Source organism: Theropithecus gelada, chromosome 16, assembly GCF_003255815.1.
Source record: "Theropithecus gelada isolate Dixy chromosome 16, Tgel_1.0, whole genome shotgun sequence".
Lineage (NCBI taxonomy): Eukaryota > Metazoa > Chordata > Mammalia > Primates > Cercopithecidae > Theropithecus > Theropithecus gelada.
Window position 1 is genome coordinate 10,261,996 of NC_037684.1, and position 16,857 is coordinate 10,278,852.

At 48.2% G+C, this 16,857-nt stretch overlaps 1 protein-coding gene across 3 annotated transcripts in view; it reads left to right on the plus strand.

Moving 5' to 3' along the window:
- The first annotated feature begins 10,108 nt into the window (after nucleotides 1-10,108).
- Nucleotides 10,109-16,857, plus strand: part of HNF1B (HNF1 homeobox B) — a 60,478-nt gene continuing 53,729 nt past the window's right edge. For 2 of the 3 annotated variants that reach the window (XM_025362290.1, XM_025362291.1), the window contains exons 1-2: nucleotides 10,130-10,667; nucleotides 15,679-15,878. In XM_025362290.1, the coding sequence (XP_025218075.1) occupies nucleotides 10,324-10,667; nucleotides 15,679-15,878 (544 nt within the window). In that variant the 5' untranslated portion in view covers nucleotides 10,130-10,323. Of the gene's footprint in view, nucleotides 10,668-15,678; nucleotides 15,879-16,857 lie in introns of all 3 variants that reach the window. The other variant, XM_025362293.1, reaches the window with a different exon arrangement.

Genomic DNA, 16,857 nt, shown 5'->3' on the forward strand with positions numbered 1-16,857 from the left:
AAAAAAAAAAAAAAAAGAATTTCAAGATGGCAACTACAGGGCGTTAAACCCCAAGCACACTCATGAAGCTGACCCTACCAGATATTACCAGAGCCCCCTAGGAGTTAAAACCATGCCCAAGTGAGACCCACTGATTGATAATTCAACCTAGGGTCAGGTGGGGCTTCTCAAAGGACTTGAGCTCTCAGCTGATCCCAGAAGGTTACGCGGGGGGGGGGGGGGGGGGGGGGGGGGGGGGGNGTGAGACCCACTGATTGATAATTCAACCTAGGGTCAGGTGGGGCTTCTCAAAGGACTTGAGCTCTCAGCTGATCCCAGAAGGTTAGGCGGTGGGGGGGGGGGGGGGATGATTAGAAGGAACAGAGCTAGTCAGGAAAGCTTCCAGCCACTCATGAATTTTAAACCACATTTTCAGGGAAGTTGCAAAGTCTGGTTTGGCTGGAAGGAGCTCTTCCAGGTGGAGGGAGTGGCAGGTGAACAGGTATAGGAATGGAAATTAGCAAGTCGCTATAGGGGCTAATAGGGAGAATGGTTTGGCAGGGGAAGTGTGGGGAGAGGATGAATAAGAGAGGGGTCTTTCCACCTTACATAGATTATATCTGAACTTTCCTGTTGCCGCACTGTGGCTTCTGGTGAGTTGCTGAACTTCTAGGCCTCCTCCTGCATGTGGTGTGAGCTGTGACTCACTCTTCCTAAGGCCCTGGTGCGTGAAAGCTGAGGGGCACCCATCAGCAACCTTGAAGAGGCTCCTTCCACGGAGACCCTCATCTCCGCTCTGGTTTCTTTCCCTCTGTGCTGCCCCGCAACACCTTCACTCACCTCCTGTGGGCAAAGGCTCACTGGAGGGTCTCCATCAATGAGATCAATGAGCCTGCTGGTACCGTGTCTCTCTAAGTGTGTCACCTCGGGTAAGCATCATCAAATAAGAGCTACTGAAAGCTTATTGACAGCCTCTCTTCTAATTGCTTTATATAGGCATTGACCATTTACTGTTTACAACCTCCCTGTGAGGTAAATGCTATCTCTATCCCCATTTTAAAGGTGGGAACGGTGAGCCCCACAGAGGTTTAGTGAATTGCCCATATACAGTAAGTGAGCTGTGAGTCCAAAATCTGAATCCTGGCAATTTGGCTACAGAGTCTTCATATTGAACCATTTCACTCAGTTTTGTAAAATGGAGATAATAAGAGTAACCTGAGGCCGGGCACGATGGCTCACATCTGTAATCCGAGCAGTTTGGGAGGCAGAGGCAGGAAGATCACTTGAGGTCGGGAGTTCAAGATCAGCCTGGCTAACATGGTGAAACCTTGTCTCTACTAAAAACACAAAAATTAGCCAGGTATGGTGGCATGTGCCTGTAATCCCAGCTACTCAGGAGGCTGAGGCATGAGAATCGCTTGAACCCGGAAGCTGGAGTTTGCAGTGCACCAAGATCATGCCACCGCACTCCAGCCTGGGTGACAGAGGAGTTTTGTTTTGTTCCATCTCAAAACAAAACAAAACAAAACAAAACAAAAAACAAAAACCAGCAACCTCAGATAATTTTAAGGATCAGATGAGATTAGTGTAAATCTTCACACAGTGATATAGGTACGTAATAAGTAGTCACTACTATTGTTATTGTCGTTACAAGCATTCTTTAAAAAAAAGTTAAATAATGGCTCATACGCCATTGAAAACTTTGAGATGCCTCATTGCCTAAGGAGAGAGGATGAGACCCCCCAGGCCTGGCATTCAATGTTTGCTCTTGACCAGCCCTGTCCTTACTTTCCAGTGTCATCATTAGCAAGATTCCTCCGTGGTCCAGGCAGCCCAACTTGCTCTCCTCCCCTGTCGCCTCATTACCTGCTTTCATGCTGGGCTCAGCTCTTCTTTCTGCTTGAAATGTTCTCTGGCTTCTCCTTGATGTCAACATTCTATGTGCTCTTTAAGGACCCTGAGCCGGCACAGAATTTTGTTGGTTCCCCTATTATTATTGACATTTGCTTCTATTTATTAATTGTGCCAAGGGGGTTTACATGTACTGTCTGGCCTGCCAATTTCTACACTGTCCTCCTTTTTACAGATAAGGAAACTGAAGTTCAGAGTGTCATCTTACCCAAGGTCACATCTGAAAAGCAGCAGAGACCGATTTCAACCCAGATCAGGCTGACTCCAAGCCCCATGCTGATTCCCTACGGCACCTGCCTCTTGACTGGTACAGAAAGCCAGGGAGAGCTGCATTTGAATCTCAACCCAATCTGAGCAAGAACAAGCTCTGTGCAACTCCAACAGTTTAAGCATCAGTTAGGAACACTAAAAATAATAATACTGTCTCATGGGCAGTTATGAAGAGCAAATGAGATGCTTTGTGTAAAGCAATCAGCACAGTGCTATCATGAAGCCTGCTCCACTCCGTCTAGCAATAGAGGTGTGTGTCCATGTCTGTCCCTCCTTCTGGATAACCAACTCCTTTAGAGCAGGAAGTGAATCTGGTTGCTCCAGCAGTGCCAGACACTGACTGCATGCCCAGCACATAGCGGATGCTCCATAAATGTTTGCTGCATTGACTCAGCAGCCCTGCATGGCTCTTCACCCCCAGGCCTGGGAACATGGCATAGTCATCAGAGCACAAAAGGATACCTCGGTCATCCCTTAGTGTGAGGCTGAGTGGTAACTCTCATGCCCAAGGCACAGGTCATGGACAGCACTCCCGACCAGACACAGTAGGGCAAGTGGAGGCAGAGTCCACCTCGCTCCTGCTCTGCAACCAGGACCTCTAGAATCAGAGAAGACTCGTCGGTGGGGAGAAACAGGATAACATCAAGTGGGCAGAGGTTCTTGACTCACAGATCGAACTCTTTCCTGGAACCCTTACCAGAGAGGAAGGAAAAAGCCTTTGCCTCACTCAAGCATGGCATCGGGGGTAGAAACTGGATGTCTTACTGTGTCTTCCTCTTAGGCCTGGTCCCTGTTCCTTGGCTGTGCTTTGTGCTGATCTTGTCATTATACAAACCCAATGTCATGGAGAAAACACTGGGTTCTAGATGCAGAAGTCTCAGGTGGTGATTCTGGCGCCTTTTGGGGTCGTTTTTCCTCTGAGCCTCAGTTTCATCATCTGTGAAATGTGGGTAGTAATGCCTGCCTTGCCTTCTTTGCAGGACTCTTTTGAAGATCAAATAAAAGAGGAAAGCTCTTTGCACACCATAAAATACTGTACAAATAGCACAGTTCTTTACGTGCCAGGTCTCTCCCTTGACAGGAAAGACTTTGATCTCTCTCATCCTCTCCCCTCTCTGTCTCCTTTCTCCCTCTCTCTCTGCCTCTTTAAAGCAATCACAAATTTTTTCTGTGTGCTGAGACTTTTCAGGGTGCTTCTGTGTGTGCCCCCATCTGTTTCAGGGCTCGGAAGGTGTCAAAGTGCCACAAACGAGGCACATAACATGGGATCTAGAGGTCCTCTGTCCAAGTCCGGGGTTCTGCTCCTTAACTGTTTGTGGGTCCTTGGGCCAATTCTTACCCTCTTGGAACCTCCATTTCCTCATCATTAAAGCAGGGATGGAGGATATTGCCTACTTCACAGGCCTGTGAGGGAGGAGAAAGGGGAGAGTGGAGCTGGGGCACCTCAATAACACTTATTTAAATATCAATCTGAAAACAGTTTCCAGAAAATTCTAGGAAATATTATTGCCTTTTTCCCGAAACACTGCAGCCTAGCCACGATCATTTATTCAGTAAATATTTATGGAACACCTGCTGTGTGCTGGGCCCACCATTTACTCCATAAACACTTATGGGGCACCTTCTTTTTGCTAGGCCCACCGCCAATCTCATTTTTCATGAATGTTGTGGTAAAAGAAAGAGGAGTAGATGGTTGCTGTGGAGCGAAGGCTATGGTAGGTGTAGTATTTATTAGTTTAATATCATACTAGGTAGCCAGTTTTTAATTTAATCTTTTACAAGCTACTGGGAATACCCTGTTTCTAAAAAATGACCCAGCAGAAGGATGTGGGTTGTTGAATCAAAATGAGAGAGAAATCTTCTTTACCTTTGGGAGTTTCCCTGGCAACGATCATCTAATAGCAGCATGTCTGGGAAATAAAAGCTCAGAGCCAAAAGGGATTTCTAGAAAGGAAGCTGATGGTGGGGACTGGTGGGATCTGGGATCTTCCTGTATCCATTTGTTATTTCCTCAGAGTGCTCCATGCAGAGTAGACACTCGGTAGTGTTTGTGACTGAACTCAGACCAGAAACTCTGTATTTCAAAGGAGGGGAGGGAGGACACAAGGGAGCCTCTGAGCCGTGTGCTGTGATCAAGCAAGTACTCCATGTGTTCCCAGCTCGTGCCAACCCCACACAAGATGTTTTTCTGTGTTACTTCATTTAATTCTTCCAGTAACTTTATAAGGTATGAATTCCATTATTATCACTGTTTACCTTTGGTGATAATATAAGGCTGAAAGAAATTTAGTAACTTGCCCAAAGTTATGGCCACACACTCCCAGAAAGCAGGTGGCCCGTCTGACTCCAGAACTGATTCTCCCAGGGTCCTGTGCTGTATCTCTTGGGAAAGTCATTTATCCTCCCTGAATTTGCTTCCTTATCCCAAAGAGGAAGAAGTGAAAGAGGATGATTTTAAGGTCCCTTTTGGACATGTGGACTTCTAGTGGCATAAGTGCTTTATCCAGGGGTTGACAAACTGTGACACATGGGCCAAATGCAGCCAGCTAATTGTTTTTGTAAATAAGCTTTATTGGAACACAGCCACACATATTCATTTATGTATTGTCGATAAGAGCAGAGTTGAATAGTTGTAACAGAGACCGTCTGGCCCATAAAACCTAAAATATTTACTATTTTGCCCTTTATAGAAAAAGTTTGCTGACTCCTGGACTATACTATGCTATAGACCTTAATGATGATTAACTATAATGGCGAATAGGAAAAAATCTGGAGGACCAAACATCAACTGTAAACCGTTGAGGGGGATAAGAAGATTATTTACACTGTTTACTTTTTTTTTTTTTTTTTTTTTTAGATGGAGTCTTGCTCTGTGGCCCAGGCTGGAGTGCAGTGGCATGATCTTGGCTCACTGCAACCTCTGCCTTCTGAGTTCATACCAGTCTCCTGCCTCAGCCTCCCGAGTAGCTGGGACTACAGGCACCCGCCACCACACCTGGCTAATTTTGTATTTTTAGTAGAGTTGGGGTTTCACCATGTTAGCCAGGTGGTCTCAATCTCCTGACCTCGTGATCCGCCTGCCTCGGCCTCCCAAAGTGCTGGGATTACAGGCGTGAGCCACCGTGCCCGGCCCTATACTGTTTACATTTTATACTTGGAGTTATTTATTTAATTTACTTTATACTAATTTATAACTTACATATGGCAACATGCACAAATCCCACACATGTAGCCTGGTGATGGATCCACCATCCCAACCAATATATAGAACCTTTTCTAGCACCCCAGAAACCTCTAGCACCATGGATTCGTTTTTCCACTTTTTAACTTTATATAAATGGAATCACGCAGTATAGATTCTTTTGTGTCTGGTAAAAGTAGTTATTTACTTATTTGAGAATGGGGTCTCACTCTGTCACTCAGGCTGAAGTGCAGTGACACAGTCATAGTTCAATGGAACCAACCTCAGACTCCTGAGCTCAAGCGATCCCCCCACCTCAGCCTCCCGAGTAGCTAGGACTATGAGCACGCACTACCATGCCTGGCTACTTTTTTTATTTTTGTAGAGACAGGGTCTCACTATTTTGCCCCAGCTGATCTTGAACTCCTGGGCTTAAGCTATCTTCCCACCTTGGCCTCCCAAAGCACTGGGATCACAGGTGTGTGCCACCACACCTGGCAAGTATTTAGTTTTAACAGTATTGTCCAGAGGCAATCACATGTTCATTTACTCAGTAAGCATTTTCTTGAGCATCTACCATGCATCGGCATCTCTCCAGGGACTGAGGAGTAAGACATGAGAAGATGCCTGCCCCTCATGGGGTTTGCTCTCTGTGGTGTATTTTTTCGTGGCTAGTCAAGGCTTCATGTCCACTACTACACAGAGGTCTGGCCTGAGCTCTTGGCCCATCTGCCCAAAGGCCTGCAAGTAGACACTCTGATAATTTAAGACCTTTTAGGAATTTCAAATTATAAAAAAAAAGTCGGAGGACCTAAATGGTTATCCAAACCAACCGGCCATTTTTCAAAGGTAGAATCAGAGACCCAGAGAAGGTGCTCACCAAAACTCCTGGGGAGATGAATCTCCCAGAAAGGGGTACTGTAGCCAGAAGAAGAACCTCAGGCTCTTTCCAGACCCTGAAGTCTAGAATGTTCTCCAGGTTGCAACACTGCTGTCTAACAAGAAGGCCCCGGACCTCCTGCAGAACAGCCTAGGATGGTATTTATGTTTTACTCTAGAGATGATTTTATTTTGAGGCCTTCTAGATACTCTGTGAACCAATCAGAAAGCCTGGGAGAGTGGAGTGGCAGGGGGTGGAAATGACCAGAATCTCTTCTGTAAACAAAGAAGTGCAACCGTGAAAAGTAGGGGAAAGACTGCATGTACAAATCAGAAAAATATCACTTGCGCTGCTAAGTTCCAGGGGAGATGAGTTCACAGAAACCACACGGGATCTGTGGAATGACCAGCATGGTGCCCAGAACGCCTTCATAGAGTGATGAATCAACTAGATTTCAACTTATTTTATACCAGGGATTGCACCTCCCATAAAAAAAAGAAAAAAACCTTGGGATATGAACTGCAAATTCATCTAGTTTGAGTAGACAAAACTGATATGGTCTCTTCAAATTCAGTAGCTCTCAAAAACATGCTGGGACTATAAGAGCCTAAAGACATCAGTTGCCTCAGTTCTCAGCGTGTTTTCAAGATGTGTCTCTTCTTTCTAAATACGTGAGAGCCCACCATATTCTAGGAATCTGTAGTTGCTAACTCACCTAATCTTCACACAGGCGCAGTAGAGTGTCATTATCATTTTGCACATAAGGAAACTAAAGATCAGAAAGATAATGTAACATGCCCGAAGTCACACAGCAGGTGAAGCAGATCTTGGGTTCAAGTTTAGTTCTGTTTGACTACTCCAAAGCCTGCCCTCTATTCTCTGCTGGGTATCCTCCACCTCTTCCCGCTTAGAATCCTCCTTTCAACTTCTCATCTCTCAGAACAATGACAGCTAGAGACCTTCCCCTTTCATCCTAAAGCCCTGCTCAAAAGTTCTGAGCCCCAATCTCAACCCTTCCTTTAATTTGCTGAGGTGGCTACAAGCAACCTGAGACTCTCCCATATCTTATTTTTCCATCTTTAAAATAGGGTTATTATATCAGTCCATCATCACTTCATTCTGTGTGAAGCATAAACAGATGTTATTTCAATCCTACTCCGTCTTCCTCTATTTGGGGGAAGTTTAACTGAAGAGTTTTATAGGATAGCTCACTTAGCATTTGTGACCTGCATTCTGAAAGACTATCTGCTGGTCTACTTTACACATCTCTTTCTAAATTTCCATATGAAGGGATTGGTGAAACTGTTTGAAGATCTACAGTATAGAACAATTACTTGATGAGCACTTATATCGCACAAAGTGGTATATTACAAGGTAGGTCTAGGAAGGAGCATTACAGGAAGTTGCTGGATGTGAATAGCCAGATTACCTGGAAAACATACCTGACACTCATAGGAAATGTGTCCTATCCTCTGTGTGTAATTTCTTGCACTTTCATGTAGTTAGCTGGGGTATGGGGAAGAATGGGTTTGCTGACAGCTGAATTCTGAGAGAGAATGAGACTTGGGAATCAGATGGGGCACACAGCAGCTGGAACTGCCAATCAAAGTTTTGTTGTTACAACAGAAATGATTGCTGTTTTTTAAATGGGTTTTTCCAGCTTAACACAGAAACTGATCTTCATTACACTTGATGCTTCTATCCTGATATCGAGTGAGAGACAGAAAAAGAAATTGTTCTCCAGGGACATTTACTCTGAACACTTCATTATCCTTCTTGAGGCAAGCTGGACAGGTAGAGGATGTTCTTCCAGTGGGCAGAATTATGAGAGGCAAAGATTTGCCACCTATTACAACAAACTAGAGGGGAAAAAAGGTGAAATGAAAAGCCAACATTTTTATGAAGTTATGACTCCCTCTGGCAACCTGAGGAGTAACAGGTGTCTGGAGACTGAAGGATGGAGATGTTCCTGAATTTGGGGTTTGCTTGTCTCAGGCAAAGAGGGATTGAGATCAGTGTAAACCTTCCCCAGGCTCCATGCACTTAACCATCCCTTCTTTCTGGCTCTCAGCACAAGTGGCCCAGGCACCTGTAGCAGACCCTGTATTTAAGAGGCATTCTAGCTCCTTAACAGCCTGACTTGATCAATTACACCATCAGCCCTGGCACACCTAAGAGATTAGATCCTGCCCCTAGGCAGATGAGAGCTGCTAGACTCTTCCTCCTCCTGCTGAAATTCCTCTCTATCCCCAACCTAACCTTACTTCCTCCTAGTTATCTTTCAAGGGTGGGAGAGGAAGGAAAATGTGCTTAGAAACTCTTTTGCAATGTTTCTGCTGATTCTGAAACCCTAGTCCTCCAATCCCTCCAACCCCAACGCTGTATCACCAATTCTGAAAACCCTAAGTTTCCAGAGAAACTCAATTTTACTACTGGGAACTGGCTTCCCATCTTCCCAGACCAGAAAGTGCTGAACTTTATTATTAGACCAAGAGGTTGCACAAGTGGTCTCACTCAATATACACCCCCCCAAAAAAAAGGTATCAGTGGTATCCCCTTTTTGCAGATGAGGAAACTGAGGCTCCCAGAAGGGAAGCGTTACGCTCCTCCCCAGAAGCCTTAGGTCTGTGTATGGTGGAAGCAAAGAATTCCCTTCCCCTGTTCTTCTACAGGTCAGGTCCTAGCTTGCAGGTTTGGGCGCAGCCCTCCCCTCCTGCCGGTCTCCAGGGGAGAAGCAGGTGAAACTCCAATAGTGCCGCCAGGCCTATGGCTTCCTACCTGGCCCAGGCCAGACTGGAAAAAAACAAAAACAAACAAAAAACTTCTTTCCCTCAATAGCTCTGTCGACACCTTCTCTACTAGGAGTACAAGATTCCTGCCACTGCTGCAGTGACCTCGTCTGCAGAGCTCGTCCCCCACCCAGGGAACCACAGATGTTCTGGAACTGCGAATAAACCAGAAATGAGTGAGCCGGGGGGACACTCGGCTGCAAGTGTCCATCCAGCTGCAGGTCAAGCTTTGCTTTCACTGCCTCACCATCCTAGTGCCTCACCATTCTGCCTCACCATCCTCCCCCAAGGCGAAGACGCCTTGACATCGGGTTTAAAGAGGAGAGTGAGGAGCCCCAGGGGTCCAGCTCCCCAGTGGCGTTGTCAGGCTGGGCGCCGGTGCAGCCCGGCTGCTGGGGGAGCTTCACTTTGGCTACTCTCTCTGCCCATAAAGTAGTCTCTTTCCAAGAGTCCTCCCGGACTCCTTCACCCTCGTCTACGCTCTCTGGCGGGCAGCTCTGCAAACCCAAACCGCCAGACCGGGCCAGGGAGGTTCTGGGGCCTGGAGAGCAGTAACCAAAGTGGAAATAAATGGAGTCCCTCCAGGGCGCGCTCACCCCACCTAAGGCGGCCTCACCTCCCCGCTGACCTCGGCGCCCCTTCCTAAGTGGTCAGTTTCTCTTCCGCCCTGCGGGCTCTCCTGGCCCACCACCTGCGTCGGCTGGGACGCATCCAGGGTCTCTACTCTTCGTTTCCTCCTGTGTCCCCTTCTTCCACGAGCACCCCAGCTTCCTCCGGCTCTCACCTGAACGCCGAAGCGTAGTGTCTTCTCTCTGGACTAAAGCGGAACTGAGAACCGGTGGAAAAGCCCCGCGCCTAGGCTGCAAGGCACTGGCTTAACAAGTCCAGAGGTTAGCTGAAGTTTGGCTGATAAGCAGAACCAGTAAAAGAAGGTCTCCAGCCCCCCAGCGTGAGTAGAATGGACCCTGGCAAAGCCCCGCTCCCGGCCCGGGTCTTCTGTTCTCCAGGTCTGCCCCTCCAGCTCTCCCTCTCTCCGGGTTTCCCCCTCCCCACCATCATTTGCATCCAGCCGAAAGCTGGGCCCTTCCCACTAATTTGCATATCTTATATGGCCTAATGGTGGCGATCATGGCAAGTTAGAAGTTTTCTGACTCCTCTCGGAGGAGACTCCGGGACCCCGGGGAGTAACAGGTGTCTGGAGGCTGAAGGGTGGAGGGGTTCCTGGATTTGGAGTTTGCTTGTGAAAATCCCCTCCACCCTCCTCTCTCGCACCCACCCACGCCCTCACCCCCTTCTTTTTCTGTCCTTGGAAAATGGTGTCCAAGCTCACGTCGCTCCAGCAAGAACTCCTGAGCGCCCTGCTGAGCTCCGGGGTCACCAAGGAGGTGCTGGTTCAGGCCTTGGAGGAGTTGCTGCCATCGCCGAACTTCGGGGTGAAGCTGGAGACGCTGCCCTTGTCCCCTGGCAGCGGGGCCGAGCCCGACACCAAGCCGGTCTTCCATACTCTCACCAACGGCCACGCCAAGGGCCGCTTGTCCGGCGACGAGGGCTCCGAGGACGGCGACGACTATGACACACCTCCCATCCTCAAGGAGCTGCAGGCGCTCAACACCGAGGAGGCGGCGGAGCAGCGGGCGGAGGTGGACCGGATGCTCAGGTAGGCGCAGAGCGAGTAGGAGAGGACCCACCCGAACCCCTGGAGCCCCTACCCCGGGCCTGAGTGACGCTGCGCCCGACCACACTCGCCAAGCCCGTTTCCCACCAGAGAAGTCCCCCGGGGGGCGCTCTGCTTCTCTCCCAACACCTGGACCCTTCTCAATCCCTTAGCCGAAAGACACTGCGGCCCACCGGGCTTCTTCTCCCCAGGCCCAGGCCAGCGTCGTGGACCCAGGGGCTTTTCCCCACGGGGCTGGAGCTCGGCCGGGGAGAACTGGAGCTGCGGAGCCCTTTGCCGGGAGGTTTGCCCACGCGACTAAAGGTGCGAGTGGGTGCAGTGAAACCGCTGCGACTTCCCGGGAGCAGAGGCTCGCGCAGCTACAAGCCCCAGGCCGCGCATTTTTCCTGCGCGCTGCCTGGGTCTGGAAAGCCGCATGTCGGCCTCGGACACATTGACCTGCATGATGACCTGCAGTTCTTTGCCGAAGGACAGGCGGCGTCCGGGGCTGGGATCTGGGAGGCGAGTTCCCTGGTGGGCACTCTTGTTAGCCGCCCCCATGCAAGGCCCAGAATTATCCGAGATCCCCAACGCCGGTTTAGATTTGCAAAGGGCATGTTGCATGTAGGGTCGAGGTGGACCCGCGCGGGGCCCAAGAAACCAAGCGGGGTGGTGTGGGGGGCGAACATGTCTCGGACCTCAGTTCGCAGAGGATTTGGTCTCAGTCTGAGAGAGGAGTCTGGTCTCAGTCTGAGAAAGGAGGGCGTTTCCAGACCTCGCTGCCCACCCCCGGCCTCTCCCCAGGAGGTCAGGCCGGCTGGCAGTGTATCCCCAGGGCCGGGATCGTTTGTGGGTCCTCGCCGACCGCCCTAGGCTTTGACAGCTGGTTACTAATTATCTAAAGAGCCGAGCGGTTCCCTGGGACCGCACGTCGCTCCCGGGCCACTCCGCTTTAGGACGGAGCCCATCGCGTGGCTTCGGACACTGAAGCGCCGCGATTTCGGGGCTGAGCCTCGGCCTTACGTCCGCAGCGGCGGTTTGGGGTGGGATATGACCTTGCATTTGAATTTGCGCTCCGAGGGCCTGGCGGTTTGCCCTCTAGCCAAAACAATCAGGGATCTTGTAGATATTTTTCCCCCAAACACACTTTGGTATAATTCATAGGTTTGCGGTTCTTCCCTCGCCGCTCTCCCGCCCGGAGGTGATTTCTCCCTTATCGGGAGAGAACTCCTGCAAGAGAGTTCCGCGACGCGGCAGGTGTGAGTCATAGAGGCTAAGAGGGGTCGAGAGAGTGGCCCCTAGGGGCGGCTGGGGCGCCAGGGCTGCCGGGAGGTCACTCAGAACCAGGCGGATGAACCAGGCTCCCACTGCCGGCCACTGGGGGCCACAGGGCCTAGGCCCTCCGGCCCGGCCGCAGGCGGCAGCTTTCTAGAGCGGCGCTAGAAAGACCCGGGGCGCCCCTCCGCACCCAGCCCCGCGCCGGGCTGGACGCAGCTGAGACGTAACATAAACTGCAGCACGTGGAGTTGGGGTGTTATTAATTTATTTCTATAAATCATCAACAGAAAGATACACAAAGAGCCGTGATTAGGTTGAAAAGAGAGGCGGGTTATTCATTGGTGAAGTTGTAAACGCGGCTTAGAAGGGAAAGGAAATCAAAACGCGGGCACGGGGCTGCTCGCCGCTCCCAGCCAGGCGCACCCAGCCAGGCGCCCCGTGCGGCCCCGTGGCCCCGCCGCCCCGGCGCCGGACGCGGGCTCTCTGAGCGCCCGAGCCGCCCGCGGAGCCCCCGGGTCGCCGACACCCGCAGGCCCGGCCACTGGAAAGCCAGGCCCGGCCCAGGGTCCTCAGACCCCAGCACCCCTCTTCCCTCCCCAAAACCCCAGACCCCAGTAGGGCAGGGAGGGAGACTGGGGAGCCGGAGCCCTCGCCGAGTTGGAGACGCGGGACAGACCTGGAGGCTTTTTTCTCCCGTCCCGAGCGGGTGCTGCCTTTCCTCCCCCGCTCCCGGGAGCGTAGGACTTGATTAAAGTAATTTTTCAAGAAATCGCTAGCGGTCCTTAGGTCATTGCACAGGGGGCTCCCGAGCCCCCGGGCAAACGCACTCCATTCTTTTGCTCACTGTGTTCCCTTAAGACGAAAAGCAAAGAGAAAGAGAAGTCGTATTTTGGAGTTCCTGGAATTCTAGTAAACCTGGAAGAGAAAGGCGGGGAAGGAAGGTCCGGACTGCGCGCTTCCCGGTCCCCGGCTCCCGGCCGGAGCTGGCCTTACTCGCGGCCTCGAGGCGGGCGCGCCGGGGGCATCTAGAAAGTGGGTTGCTTTGTAAGAAGCCAAAGTTGGGCTCCTTAACGAACGCGCCGCGGATTGCGCTGGGATCCAGGCTTCTCTGTTCGTGGGCAGCAAAGTCATTGTTTGAGAAGGAGCGTGCGGGACGGACCCTGCGGGCGCCACGGCCGGCGTTTGACACCTGCGCTTGGGACACAATGGCCGCTGGCGCTCTTCGGGACCCGTGCCTTTCTCCGTGTTAGGAACCCCTGAACCTGAGCTGTGTTTTCAAATAAAAAAAATAAATAACCAACTCTCCCGGCTCTTGCCGGTGAACACACGTGAATTTTGGGGTCAGAGAGCTGTAAAGGTGTAACTGCGCCATCTTACTCCTCACTCTCTTTTTAAGTCGGACTTAAAAGGTTTTGCCATCATTTATAAGGTTTTGGGGGGCTTTTTTTTTTTACCCTCCCCAATTGGTGAACTAATTCACTATTTCCACAGAACCATTCCCACTTACAACAGCACCCTATTTTTCTAGGTTTCTTAGGCATACCAAATGAACCCAGGTAAAGGCAATTAAACAAAAGAAAAATAGCCGAAGAATTTGCAAAAGCAATATTAACTTTTAAAATGCAGTTTTCCCCCTAAGGTTCGAAGTTTCTTGTTCGTAACCATTGAAAGTGTTTTTCCACCCTAAAAAATCTGTGGAAATATTCACCGGAAATAAGCTTTTAAATGATCTGTGATGTTTACAAGGATATGTCTAAAATGTTTATTACATTATTTTCCTCTTAATGTGAATTCTTCACGTTTGAAACTGTAACTCATTTTCTCATTTTTTGTTCTTGTTGTTACTTCCTTATATTGTGTACTTGGAAAGTACCTTTGTAGATACTTGAGAAACTCGTTTTTATATATAATTAATATAAAAGTTTGCATTTCTCAAAAACATCTCTATCAAAGCCTGTGTTCTCACGAGTTTAATACCAAAGTCTTGATAAAACAATCACAACTACCCAAATGCTTGCAAAATATGTTCAATTACTGGATTTTTATTCATTAAACAAATTAATTTTATTTGACATATTAAAGGCACCATTTAGAAATAAAATTGCTTATTATATTGCAATGCTGTATCTATTTCAGCCTCTACTTTACACCGGTTTTTTTTTGTTTGTTTGTTTCACCTGAAACTAGTTTGTTTGTTTCACCTGAAACTAGTTTTCCCTTTCGGTTTTTTTTTTTTTTTTTTCCATGTTCTATTGAGCTAATACATACATCAACATACAGTAATGGGGTGCTGGTTTTTGTAAGTTAAATATGTACCTGCATTAAATAAATAGTAAATGTGTATATATTGCTTCTTTAGTACTTTTGTTCTGTGCTGCACAGTATTTTCTTAATTTCTAGTTTTAAATTATATCTCTCTTTTCAAAGCATCTGTTCAATAAGCAAGAAAAGATATTGGCAAAGTTGAAACCATTCTAGACAAATAAAATTCAAAGGTGCTAAAATTAGCAATTTACACACCCGTGTTTATGAGAAATGAAAAGTATAATCATGTTCTTACCCAGTGCTTAAAATTTATGAGAAACACGATAATACAGGAAAACAAGGCATCTAAAATTGTTAATGTCCGAAATTGAAATTATTTGTCCCCATTAGCCCAGTAGATTTTGTCTGGAAGGTGGGGCTGTGGATTTTTTTTTTTTTTTTTTTTTTAACTACTTGCCTTACCTCAGTGGTGTGATCCTCCAGTCCCAAGGAGGTACAACATTGTATTCTGGAAAACTTTTCTAAAACTCTGAAAAGTATTTACTATTTGGCTAAGACACCCTCCTTGCTTCTCAGAAGGTGAACACGTACATTTCACCCCTGTTTTATAAGAAATGGAGATCCCCATTCAAAAGGAAAATAATGTAGGAGAGGTTGAAGCTAAAATTGGGCAGATTCAGAAACTGGTGCTATCCCCACTTCATTGTAGGATCAGTGAGTCCAGCCCCAAGCTAACGGCATCCCCACTTTCCAGTTGGCCTCCTGCCTTTTAAATCTCCCACATTCCAGGAAAATGAAGAAAAGCAAAATAAAACGGCCAGGCGCGGTGGCTCAGCACTTTGGGGGGCCGAGGCAGATGGATCACCTAAGGTCAGGAGTGTGAGACCAGCCTGGCCAACATGACGAAACCCTGTCTCTACTAAAAATACAAAAATTAGTTGGGTGTGGTGCCGGGCGTCTATAATCCCAGCTAGTCGGGAGGCTGAGGCAGGAAAATCGCTTGAACCCAGGAGGCGGAAGTTGCAGTGAGCCAAGATGCCATTTCACTCCAGCCTGGGTGACGAGCAAAACTCCACCTCAAAATAAATAAATAAATAAATAAATAAATAAATAAATAAATAAATAAATAGATAAATAAATAAATAAATAAATAAATAAAAATAAAACAAGAGCTTTTCTTTTTGCTTAGTAAGAGAGAGTGGTGGTGGTGCTTTTTTATTCCTGAAGATGGGAAGTGCTCTTTTGCCCGCTAACCTCGGAAGAAAGGGGTGAGGTGTACCATACAGGGGCCGCCCGCCACCTTCTCTTCTGTTTAGCTTCCATTTTGGCCTCATGTCTATCCCAAAGTTGTAGCTTAGATGGGTGGAAAATTCAGAATTTTGCGTAGAGTATAGGTGGCACCCCCTAGAAAGAGAATATTTCTCCCCAGATGTCTCCCGCTAGTACCCTAACCATCTGCTTGTCTGTCTAGTGAGGACCCTTGGAGGGCTGCTAAAATGATCAAGGGCTACATGCAGCAACACAATATCCCCCAGAGGGAGGTGGTCGATGTCACCGGCCTGAACCAATCACACCTCTCCCAGCATCTCAACAAGGGCACCCCTATGAAGACCCAGAAGCGTGCTGCCCTGTACACTTGGTACGTCAGAAAGCAACGAGAGATCCTCCGACGTAAGTGTTTTCATCCTGCCTCCGCCTCAGCCTGAAGTGACCTTTGCCCTCTCACCCCATGGGCTGCCTCAGTTTCCCTTTCATCAACAAGGCCCTGTGAGCATTTAGCAGATATAAGGAAACTGGCAAGTAGATTCAGCCTTGGTGGTTGCTGTACAATGGATTGGCTTCTATCATGTTCTTCGGTCACAGCCCCTCGCTACCCAGCCAGTTGCTCTGAGGAGCCTGTCAGTGTAAGCAGCCTAGCTTAAACTTTTTGGCCCCTCCTTCCAACGTCCTCCTCTTTGAAACCAAGTAGGTGGCAGAGTGAAATATCTTCCCCCAGAGAAAGCCAAGTCTCTCCCCTTGATACATGACCAACAGTCAATTTCCAAAGAAGACATTTCGTTGCAGTCAATAATATGAATTACTATTACAATTTCCTCCTCTCTGGAAAAAGTATCAACAATAGAAGGCATTTGTATAGAGAGATATATTCAGAACTTCACCCTGTTCTTGGAGGAGGGGTTTGAATCCTGAGGCAATTTAAGGTGTTTGCTCACATTTACCAAAATTGGTCGAGTGTGGGGACCTCAGCTGGTGGCCCTGCTCCTGAAGAAGCTACTTCTGGCTAAGGCAGGGCACAGGAAAAGTGTCTGCATTTGGAACTCTGACTCCTCAATTCTTATCATTCCTGTTCCCATCCCAAAGTTTTTTTTCTGTCCCAAGATTTCTACCACCCAATTATTCTGAAAAGTTTTTGTTTTGAAGTAAGTCTAGGGAAGTTTGAACTGCATATGGACAACAAGAGTAGAATGACATACTGCCTGTATTTTAGGAAAGTATTCTTTGACATTAGACTTTCATTACTTTGATCCCATCCTTTCCCTGGAAAATTTTGTATTGGTTTTCACTCTCCCCACACACTATCCACTGGCTTTATCTGAGCTTCTCTGTCTTTATCAAGATGTTAGTTTCCACCACTTTCTGGGTTGGGCTT